This window comes from Cotesia glomerata, linkage group LG3 (genome assembly GCF_020080835.1).
Source record: "Cotesia glomerata isolate CgM1 linkage group LG3, MPM_Cglom_v2.3, whole genome shotgun sequence".
Taxonomy (NCBI): domain Eukaryota; kingdom Metazoa; phylum Arthropoda; class Insecta; order Hymenoptera; family Braconidae; genus Cotesia; species Cotesia glomerata.
Window position 1 is genome coordinate 5,065,474 of NC_058160.1, and position 12,064 is coordinate 5,077,537.

Below are 12,064 nucleotides of genomic sequence, written 5' to 3' on the forward strand. Positions count from 1 at the left end.
TGCATAGAATATATATTGATTGCTACGTTGTCTTATTCCTTCATTCACCGGCTCGGTATTTGTCCAAGTGTATGAGTATAATAAAAGCTCGATCATTGTGAATTACGAATTGATTTAAATATTAAATTGAATTCAGAGCGTTTTTGAGCATCTGGTTAGTTTAAATTATTTTTAGACGTTTTTTGAACGTCAAAATTCATTTTTTTGTTTTATAATTTGAGTTTTATTTTTTTTTAGTCTTTAAATATGGAACTACTTAAAATATTGTTTGTTACGGCATTATGTGTCGCCGGATCGACCGCAAAAATCAAGGAAGAAGATGGAATTATGATAGTTACTAAAGATAACTTTGAAGAAGTTCTCGAAGACACGTATGTGCTCATTGAATTTTGTGAGTATTGTTAAGAAGTATTTATATTTATATCGGCGTTTTAATTAGCAAATTTTCGGAGTTTAAATTTTTATAAGAGGTGATTTTTTTATATTTGTAGATAGCAATCGTCCGAATAAATATTATTTGGGTAGCTTAAACAAAAATACTATAGTTATAGTAGATAATGAATTGATTTTTATATAAAAAATTTCTTTTGACTTCTTTTTTGCATAAATAGAAACTTTTGTAAATTGAAGTTTGACAGCTTACTGATAATAATGTCAAAAATAATTATTTATACAATTAAGAGAATAAGGAAAATTTTTTTTCCGGCATAGTTGTGTGATGAAATAGATTTTTTAATTTAATTATGTCTAAAGTTTTTTTTTTCTTTCCAAATTGAATATTAATTAACATAACAAGCTATACTAAAAGGATGAAAGATCATTTAAATAAAAATTCTAATCAGCAATATTCAATTAATAGTATTTCGTTGAATAATCAACGTTTATTGCGAGTTGGAAATTGTCAAAAAATTTGGGTTGTATAAACTATTTTAATTATTTTTATCAATAATAATTAATAACAAAGAAGTAATTAGAAGTATCGATAAAAAATAATAAAAAATGTTGGAAAATTCAAAGTAAGTGTTAATTGCTTTGTGATAAAATTATTAAGCATTTAATTCTAACAAAGACTTTTTATCAAATTAAAAAATTAATAACAGGAAAAAAAATTGATGAAAAATTACACGCTGATAGAAAAATTAATAATTTACAGAATAAATCTTAAAGTGTCTTAAATTGAATAAAAACATTTTTGAACCACTAAATTTTTTTGGTTCAAAATTTTTCATCAGTATTGTTAATTAAAATCTTTACATTTAATAATAAAAGAAAGAAAATTATTAATATAATAACCTCGATTGCATGAAAATTTAATATCAAAACTTAATTCCAGATGCACCCTGGTGTGGATCTTGCACGAAATTCGCTCCAAAATACGTCGAACTCGCAAAAGCACTCAAGGAAATAGAGCTCGACGTAAAATTAGGAAAAGTTGATACGACCGAGGAACCCGAGCTTGCTCAGATGCAAGAGATTCAAAGTTACCCTACCCTAAAGCTCTTCCGCGACGGCGTTCCCATTAAGTACCAGGGCGACCTAGAGGTCAGCACCGTATTAGATTGGTTGACAAAGAAAGCGACTCCCCCAGCGGAAGAAATAAAGTCCATAAGAGGAGCCAAGAAATTCATCAAAAAGCATGAAATAGCCATCATAGGATTCTTCAAAGACTTGGAAACCAAAGACGCCGAAACTTTCTGGCACGTTGCAAACGCTAACGGTGACTACGGGTTCGGTTTCACCAACACCGAAAGTGTATTCAAGGAGTTCAAGGCTGAAGACGGGCAAGTTTTCCTCTTCAAGAATTTCGATGAACGCCAAAACGTCTACAAGAAGAAAATGGACGCTAAAAAATTGCAGGAATTCATTGAAACTAGCTCTATTCCTCTTGTCGTCGATTTCGATGAAAAAATTAGTCAAAAAGTTTTCGGGGGCAGCAATAAAGATTTCCTCGTTGCGTTCCTCAGCGAAGACGACGGTGACTACGATAATTACGCAGAAGAGTTTACGAAAACTGCCAAGAAATACCGCGGAAAGATGATGGTAGTTACTTTCAATGTCGATGACCCACAGCAAGCTCAAATGCTAGACTACGTTGGACTCAAAACGAAGGACGTACCGGCTATGAGAATCATCAAGATTTTAGACAAGGGAATCCACAAATACAAGCCAGAAAACCCGGAACTGAAGGACAAAAACATCTATGACTTTGCCAGCAAGTACTTGAAGGGTGAGTTAAAGAGATACTTTTCTGCTGAAGATGTTCCTGAAGACTGGGATGCTAAGCCTGTCAAAGTACTCACTGGCAAAAACTTCAAAAAAATTGCCATGGACAAATCCAAGCATGTATTGGTTGAATTCTACGCACCCTGGTGTGGACATTGCAAACAACTTGCTCCCATTTATGATGAGGTAATTTTTATTTTCAACTTGAAAATTTGTCTATTGCGAATTTTGGAGCTCTTAGAGCTTAAAAATAAAACTTTTAGATATTTTTGAACTCTTCACCCCTCAAAAATCTGGTAGTTGCATTGATAGAGCCCTTTTTTAAAAATTTCTTAACACATCAACCGAAGCTTAGCTAAAAAAAAATAAAGCACTTTTTTTTAATTTTATATTTACTTTGATTTAAAAACTTGATGAAGTTCATAATTTCTTCAAAATTAGCGAATAATTTTTTTCAAGCCCGTTCAGATCACAGATAAGATTTGATAAAAATTTGATATCATTTTTAAAACCCAAAAAACTTAACTTAAGCACAAAAAACTGTCAACAAAAACGAAAATTGTCTAAAACCAAATTTTTTCGCAAAACTTTAGACAAACTTTAAAAACGCCATTCGGCCATACCCGACATGGATAGGTAGATTTCTTGTTTGAATATTGAAAAAAACACGTTATTAAAAGGCAAAATGTCCTAAAATTTATTTTTTATTATATTTTCGCAAATAATGATATGAGACCGACTACAACCAATAGATATTCAAAGACATCTTCCTAAAAAATAGGATTTGTAACAGACGAAAGTCATTTGATGATAATAGCTAAAAATTAATTTATTTTTGATTTTTTTTTAATTTTCCAAACTCCGAAATAAATTGAAAAAAGTATCAAAAGGTAACGAATAATAGCTCAAAGTGAAGATAATTATGTGAATTTTGACATAAAGTTGATAAATTCAAGCTATTTTTTACGTCTTAAAAATTATTTGAAGAAAAAGGGCCGAAATACGTTCTTTTTTGAAAATTTTAAAAATCACGGAATTAATTAAAAAAATCATCAAAACTAGACAAATAATAGTTTAAATTGAAGGTTATTAAATGAAATTTAAGATAAATTTGATAGATTTTATCTATTTTTTACATCTGGAAGATTATTTTCATAAAAAATACAAAATTCAAAATTTTTTGAAAATGAAAAAAATTTTCAAACACCCACAACTCGTAAACTAACCGGCCGATTTTGCTCATCTTTGAACTTGATCTTGGTATTGATCCACAGAATAAGCCCACAAAATTTCATAAAGATCGGTTGAGAACTGTGGGCGCAATCCTGCTGACATGGCGCGTTATATCACATATATATATATATATATATATATACATACATAAATACATATATAAACTTTTGAGCCAATGCCATTTTTCGACATTACTCGATAAAATAAAACATATTATGATAAAATTTTCCTAAAATTACAACATGAGACCGGCTACAATAGTTATATTTCTATAGAAATCTACCTAAAAATATTACTTAGAGCATTTTGAAATGAGTCGGATATGATCGCCAAAAAAGTTAAAGAACTCCAAAAATTTATTTAAGTTAAATTTTGATTTTAAATAACCTTTGAAAGATTCAATTTATCAAAAACTTATGATACTTTTTTTTATAGAGCCTTCGATTCTCGACAAAATAGTTTTACATTCCCCGTATGACCTCTAATTAGTAAGTTACAAAATTTAGAAACAGCAGAAAAATTTTTCCTATGTTATTCGTTATAAGAAAACCGAAAAGTGCGATGTGAAGCATCTACATTTTGAAAATAATAACTTATATTTCGACAGGCTTATTATTATACCTAACTTAAGTCTTGAGCTAATACATGAAACAATAATTTTTATAAATTTTGTTGACTTTTTATCAAAATTGTGATTATTTTCTCAGCTTGCAGAGAAATACGAGAACAACAAGAAGGTTGTCATCGCAAAATTAGACGCCACGGCCAATGAACTAGAAGACATTGACATCCAGGGTTACCCAACTATTATTTTGTTCAAGAAGGGGACCAATAAAGTAAGTTCAAGTTTGGAAATAGTGTCAGTACCGTGAAATTATAAGAAAATTTTATTATAAATTTGAATAAATTCGTTGCAGGCAATACATTTCGAAGGCAACCGAACAGTTGAAGGCATGTCCAAATTCATTGACTCGGATGGCATTGAAGGCGCGAAAGAAGAAGAAAAAGATGAAAAAGTAGAAGCAAAAGAAGAAGATGAAGAGGGCCTAAGTAAGGACGAGCTTTAAATTTATCCGATGTTATCTGGTAGAAATGACTGTGTGTTTGAGCCCGTGTTAAAAAAGTTTTAAGTGAATAATTTTACTGTTGTGTTCTGAGTAAGGAGTCGATAATTGATAAGAATTTATGTTTTTTTGTTTTGGAGGTAAATTAAGGTTTGGTAAAAGAGCATTTTTATTAAAAATATTGTTTGTATTTATAAAAGCGCTTAAGTTAAGTGAAAAGAAACAAAAATTTCTATTCCTTATTTAAAAAAATTAAAATAATTGAAGTTATATATATATATATACATATATATATATATATATATATATATATATATATATATATATATATATATATATATATATATATATATATTTGTTCAACAACGCCGGGAATGACGTATGAATAGTGATTGTTACGATTCTAGATATGTATAACATAATATGTAATAATTTAACCCTAAGATTGTCAAAATAAGTAGCATATAATAATGAATGAAAAGAAGTTATGGGTTATGAATTGTGTAACCAATTATTCAGAGTGATAATAATATAGTTACGCAATCCGGATTATCAGTTGAATTTATTTTATATAAGCAAAACGTGTTTTATTAGATGATACAGCTGTTGAAAACGATTATTTAACATACTTATCCTTTTATTTTATTTTATACTTCAATATTTATTGTATTTTAGGTATTTTTATGGAAGTTGATGAAACATGTACTATACTATATGTACTTATTCTTATGACAACGAAAAATATACCCTTGTATTATTAAAAAATTATGAGAATAAAATCAAGTTACAATAACATTCTAAGGTTTATAAAATGACTTACTTTTGCTATAGAAATAATCCCTGAATGTTAATTTTTATTTAAAAAATTCCAAAAGTTGACAGAATTGTACAGTAAAAAATTTACGGAGTAGATGATTCTTAATTGATTTATTTTTTCCAGAGTAAATTCACTTCGAAAAATTTTAATTTCATTATTGACAAAAACTCCACCGAGTCAGTTCTTCAGTTTTTTTTTAATAAAAATAATAGTTATTATTTATTTAAAAATTACAAAATGCGCATTTAAATATTTAAAAATAAATCTAATTTTTATCCTTAATTTGGTATTTCAAATAAATTTTAATATTTATTAAAAATTGCATCAACTTTTTTTTTAATTTTTATAAATAGAATTTGTTAATAAATTCTCGCTATATTAATTTATTTGTTAAGAAATCCTAAAAATTGCCATAGTCAGTAAATTTCAGTGACAATAAAATAATGAATTTTATTAGATTAAACGTAGTAATGTTAATAATTTATTATTATTTACTTTTTACGTTAAAATTTATCAACAAAACTTAAAAACAAATAATTTTTCTATAATTGAACACTTTGTCGTAATTTGATGAGATATTTAACTGTAATTTATTGAATATTTATTTCATACAGTCCGATTTTAAAATAACAAATTTTTATTCTCTTTTCTTTCGTGAAATGCATGCCATACTGTAGCAGATTATTTCATTGTCAGCATCAGTAGGTACACAGTAGGCTACAGTGTTCATACGTAATGCAGGGATCTTCCAATTCTGATAAATGTAACAATATAGTTATTATAGTAAGTGCTCTGAATGTTATAACAAAATTATATTAGACTTACCTTTGGCGTGGTAGGAATCGCTGATTTTTTTATTGGAAAAATAATTCTGGATCTATTAGCACTTACTTTCAAAACACCCTAAGTCCATTTGCCCGCATTCTTTATGGCACAGTTCGTCGACTTTACTTGCATATATGAAGCACACATGGGTGGTCATCAAAAGCACGGCAAAGAACTTCATTTTTAGTCGAAATAATATTAACAGTAAAAAAATATTAACAGTTATACTTGTCAGTACTGTTTTGTGAGCGTTTTAGAACACGGTTACTTGTATATCAAGAACTGCTCCTGTATAGGTGCACCAAATATAGGGTGGTGGAAATATTTCCAACCGTGTACGTTTAGGATTAGTCAAAAGAAAATTAAAATTTGTCACGGAATCGTGCAAGACATTAAATATGCTGATCATACTTAACTTTGAAAATTTTTCCATGGGTCAGAAATCGCGAACAATAAAAAATAATCAAGTTTAAGCATTAAGATTTTTTAAGGAGGCTGAGCCATTGTTTATTTTATTATTTAGATTAAATTTTGACTTCTTATTATTAAATATTAATGATAAAATTTGAATTTGATTTATAATTAATTTAAAAATATTCTCAAATCTGAACTTTCAATTTATCTTACATTAAATTTTTTTAAATTGATTTAAAGTGACTAGGTCTCAATTAATTGCATCTTTTTCCCGTTAGAGCGTATGTTTTTCATAAATATTTATGTATTTTTATTAATATTTAACCCCAGACAGGCAAACTAGGTAAAAAGTACCCATCCCTAAAATTTAACTTCACTGGAATTATACAGACTTTGTTCGTCTTAAATGTTATTTTTATACTAGTAAATTGTTACAAAATTAATATCAATCTTACGCAAAATTATTCGAACTTTAACTTAAAAACAAAAAAATTTCTTTGCCTTGATTAGATACTTTAAAGTAAATTATACTAGTTTCTTTTACCCGCAATGATGTTAGAGAAATACGATTTAGATGTTTTCCTGTCAGGGGTTAATAATAAAAATTTTGATGGAACTCAAAAATGATTCGAGCTTAAAATCAAGCTCTAAAATAAATATGTTTTAGTAGTCAATTTAAACTTTATAAAATAATATTTTGTATTTTGTGCACTTAAAATGTGCTTGACAGTATAATACTATCAATCTATAAAGTATTGCGATAATTCTCTACAACACGAGTAATGACGTCAGAATTTTAAGTGCATATGACTAAAGGTCGAAAGTAAATTTTTTGATAATTTTTAATTTCTCATGAAAAACTATTATAACAAAGGCTTGAAAATTGTTAAAAAAAAATATTCATACTATTTTCATTGCTTTAAATTTATAATAAAACAAATATGTTTAATAAACATCGACTTATTGATACCTTGAAGTATACAAACTTAAAATGTGCAACTACGCATTCCCGAGGGCTCTCGACAGGCCCTTGAGTTTTAACAATAGCCCTTGAACTTTTTTGTTAAACTATGTCCCACGGTTCTCAATACAGATAAAATAAACGCACAAAAAAGTATATTACATCAATTTATTTTCTAAATTTTTTGTACTTTAAATCAAAATAATAAATGATTTATTCTCCATAAATTCTTGAAAAAGAAGTAAAAATATTGGTTTCTATAGATTGAAAAGAGTGTAAATGTTTATAGGGGCGTGCTGTATCTTATAAAGACACTTAAATCAACCCGCAATACTGGTCTTTGTGTCCCAACACGCGTAATTACGTGCGAAACTGATAAAATCGATCTGGCCTTATCTAGATCAGTCTCTGATGCAGAGTCGGGGCCGTGATTGCATAGGGTGTGTCGTATCGATTAATCGACGGGCTATTGCGTTCATTCAATCATCAATTTCATCATCTTCCATCAAATTTTCTACACCCTTACACTCTTGTGTATGCTGAATCGACCCCCCGTCATACATAGAGTAAAATGCCATAAACTCTTTCTTTCCTGGTTAGATTCATTTAATAGTTGTACACTGAAAAAAAAAAAAAAAAAAAAAATAAAATTAACTTAAATCAAAAAAATAATATTGAAAAACTTGATCGTCTTGATTTGAGTAGAAGAATTTTTGAACTAAGATATTTTTCGCGGTTTAAGCAAATTTCATTTGATTAAAAAATTTTTCGTTTTAATTGAAGACAATGAAACTCTTCAAAACAATTTTCTTGGTTCCAGAATTTTTTTCTTGAATCAAGTTAATTTTTTTTCAGTTTAGCAATTGCGAACAACTATATTTGTGAGGATATTGAAAATTTTCTTATAGATTTCGGTTGTTGATTAAGTGTTTTACTTTATTCAAGAAATACCTAATTGCGTGAGGAAAGTCAAAAATTGTATATTATTTATTTATCATTCTCGTTACAAAAAAAAATTCTATAGAGGTGGGTATAGCACCTGTACATAGAACGAGTACATATTAAATTATAATAATTTTTCTTATCAATAATCACTTATATATAGTATAAATAGTAAATATAATAACACCTAATACAGTGCAAGCTAAAAGAGTATCAGCCTAGCAAGTTTGACTGAGTAAATTTTACCTTATTTAAAATGGATTTTATAATTTTTTATAGTTTATATAAATTTTATAAATAATATTATTGTAGAAATTAATTATCGATATATTTAATGTAACGAGTTATTCGCACTTAAAAAGCCAAAAAATGCGATTTCTCAATCATTTTTTATAATGAAGCCTTTGGATTGATTAATATATAAATAGATATACATATATTAGTGACTTAAGCTTTATTAATTATTATTTTTTACAAATAACGATTTTTCTAATTTTTATAAAAGATCAAAAAAAATTTTTACTTGCGGTGAGCATAATATCTTCAGTTTGAAACATAGAAATTCAAAAATCTAAAAAAATTCCGTTAATATAAGATATTATCTAGCAATTGATTGGAAGAATAATAAAAATATTATTATTATTTCGATTTTTACTTGTATACCGTTCTTGGTTTTTACAAGGCTGAGTAGATGGTAGCTGTCGCATTCCGCGAGTGCGCCACCGTCCTGTGTTTTTTATACTGTCCATGTTTATTCAACGCTTTTTTGGACCCCAGCACGTCCTCTTTTCACTCCTTGTATTTTCACTACATAATCAACCTTATTTTTCGCACATTTATATACTCAACTCTTATTATTATCACTGCGGCTGTGGACCGACTTGTGCTTTCTGTACTGTATTTACCCTATTCCTCACCCCTTTCTATCGGTTGTTGGAATAGTAGCGATGGGGAAACCACAGAGAAAACCCATGCCAGTACAGTTCGGCTACCGGAGCGACCCCCGACGGTTGGTGTTGGAACTATTCGAACAACCGTCGGGGCTCGAACCCTCGCCTCACGGCATGATGTGCGAGCGAACTAACGGGGTAATGACTTAACCCGCTCGGCCATCATGTCGCAATTCAATAATGAAAATATTTATTTTTGACAAAATGAGGGATTAAAAAAAAAAATAATCGATTTTTGATAAAAATTTTAGCCTTAAATTTTTCATAAAAATATAAAATATTTATCAGTATTCACAGATTCGGTAGAATCTGGCGCCAAGTTCCGTTCAAATCCGTTGTAAACGGAGCGCCAGACTACCGACTATGTTTACTGTAAGCAGAACGGTTTTTTGAGGCTGCGAAATTTTATTTAATTCTACGGTACTTTTTTTACCCAATTTGTTTATCATAACAGTAATTCATAATTTATTTCACCGTATTAATTAATTATATTCACTTATAACAATTTATTTACTTGAAATTATTAAATTTTATCAGCACATACTATAGCTCGCTCACAAATTTCGATCCTGACTTTTTTTGATGGAGAAAGGTCAGCGCCACAGACTAGATAAAATAAAAATGTGTAGTAATCCTCCTATAGATAAGCAACTACAGTTAAAAAAAGTAATTCACAGCTTACATTTACGGCCGCCAGGGTGCACTGGAATTACATCTACATAAACTGTAGCTTCAAGGGGATAGTTTGCAGTAAAAAATGCAGTCAACACGAGATTTAAGTTGTTATCAATTGTAAATTTTCATGATAAGTACAAAAAATAGTAAAATCCGAACAAAAACAGTTTCACTGTAAAAAAAGTCGCGCCAAGTCCACGTTCATAAGACTATTAGGAAAAAAAAATTTTTTTTCTTTACAAAACATACAAAATAAAAAATTAAAAATCCAAGTAACCGATATAATTGTTTATGATTTTCGGAAATTAAAAATTTTATTGTAAATTTAAAAATAAAAAAAATTTTAGAACGTACTTGGTGTGCGTCATTGTGTATTTCAATTTTTTTAAAGTCCGAGTAAATAGATTTTACGAATTTCATCAAAAGTAAAATATTTTGCAACCACGCACACTAAATACGTTCTAAAATTTTTTTTTCAATTTTTAAATTTACAATAAAATTTTTTTTAATTTCCGAAAATCATAAACAATTATATCGGTTACTTGGATTTTTTAATTTTTTTATTTTGTATGTTTTTGTAAAGAAAAAAAAAATTTTTTTTTTCCTAATAGTCTTATGAACGTGGACTTGGCGCGACTTTTTTACAGTGAAACTGTTTTTGTTCGGATTATTAATCCTTTGGATCAATTACTGAAAAATGCAGTCAAATAAATTCTATAAAAATTAAGAACCGATTATTTCATCCGTTTTCAAGAAATCTTGCTCTAAAAAAATTTGACTTTTTCCTGTTAAAAATGTTTAATTGAAGAATATGAAAATGTATTTACACTATTAAATGTAAATTGAAATGATTTGTTGTAAAATCATTAGCATATGGTAAAAAATTTTTATGCAAACAAAGTCATTAAACTGTTATATATTTTTACATAAAATAAAGTACAAAGTTAATTATAATAATCATGGATTTCTCACAAGTTTTAAGTCCTTTGGTACCTTGAAAAGATCTCCTTGAAGCATAACATAAAACGTCAAATCTAAGGCGACATTGCAGATCATGTCAGCTGATAAGATGACGCCAGAAGATGGCGCCTCTATATAAAGACCAAGAATGCTCTTCAAACAAAAAAAAAAAATAAAAATAGTTAATGTAAGTTTTGAGCTCTAGAATTAGAGAATGGTTTTAAATTTATATGCAAACAATATAACTTTTATGAATGAATTTAATTTAACGTATAATGGCGAGCAATTCGTGGAATATATTAAAAATGCGTCTATATAATTTATAAAAGCCGAAATTCATATGGACATTTAGTGGTCGTTTCCCACAGTTAATAAAGCTATTAAAAGTTATCTCTGTTATTCCCAAAGAGTTTTTAGTCAGGTTGAACAGACGAGAATAATTCAAGTTGTCGTGGAGGTTATCTGCCGGACATCTGGTTGTAGTGCGAACTATGGGCTCTTTTGGGTCGACAGGTCTTTGTCCGCTTTCTACGTGGTCGCGTGGCATTTTTACTTATACTCCTATATACATAGTATGGTACTCTAAGTGCTACGCTCTATGCTTTATGGTTTATTCAGTGCTCTTACTAGTTAAGTTATCTATCTATGGGTAGATAGATAGATAACTATCCTCTGGTTGTGTTGTTGGATTCTATTCTCAGCACCGACACGTTTCATATATTTCTATATATGTTTGGTTGTATAAAGGGGTTTCCATGTTTTTATTCTATCTATGAGCATCTCTAAATCATCAGCTTATCTTTACTAGCCGACCGTTTTTCAAATAATATGCTTAACTCGTAGGAAATTGTAATGTAAGTTGCCGATTAATTATTCAATTACAAGCTATTGTTAAAATTCAAACGGGAAATTAAACTAATTGGGGTAAATCGGTTCTCTGTTCATAATTTAAGTATCTATATGCTACAATTGACTCAAATCAAATATGACATTTCAATGA

The 12,064-nt window shown here is 28.7% G+C and overlaps 1 protein-coding gene and 1 pseudogene across 1 annotated transcript; one reads left to right on the top strand and one right to left on the bottom strand.

Moving 5' to 3' along the window:
- On the top strand, window positions 1-5,317 carry LOC123260988 (protein disulfide-isomerase-like). The gene is made up of 6 exons (XM_044722410.1): window positions 1-154; window positions 238-391; window positions 1,334-2,409; window positions 4,164-4,292; window positions 4,374-4,779; window positions 4,863-5,317. Exons 2-5 carry the CDS (start codon window positions 247-249, stop codon window positions 4,521-4,523), a joined length of 1,500 nt encoding a protein of 499 aa, XP_044578345.1. The 5' UTR covers window positions 1-154; window positions 238-246; the 3' UTR covers window positions 4,524-4,779; window positions 4,863-5,317.
- Window positions 5,318-5,908: 591 nt separating this feature from the next.
- Window positions 5,909-6,369, bottom strand: LOC123261068 (annotated as a pseudogene).
- Window positions 6,370-12,064: the final 5,695 nt, after the last annotated feature.

Excerpts from the sequence above, each read along its gene's own strand:
- LOC123260988 (XM_044722410.1), top strand. The coding sequence starts at position 247 with ATGGAACTACTTAAAATATTGTTTGTTACGGCATTATGTGTCGCCGGA. Across the intron at positions 392-1,333 it reads GTATGTGCTCATTGAATTTT|ATGCACCCTGGTGTGGATCT; the intron begins GTGAGTATTGTT and ends ACTTAATTCCAG. Across the intron at positions 2,410-4,163 it reads TTGCTCCCATTTATGATGAG|CTTGCAGAGAAATACGAGAA; the intron begins GTAATTTTTATT and ends TTATTTTCTCAG.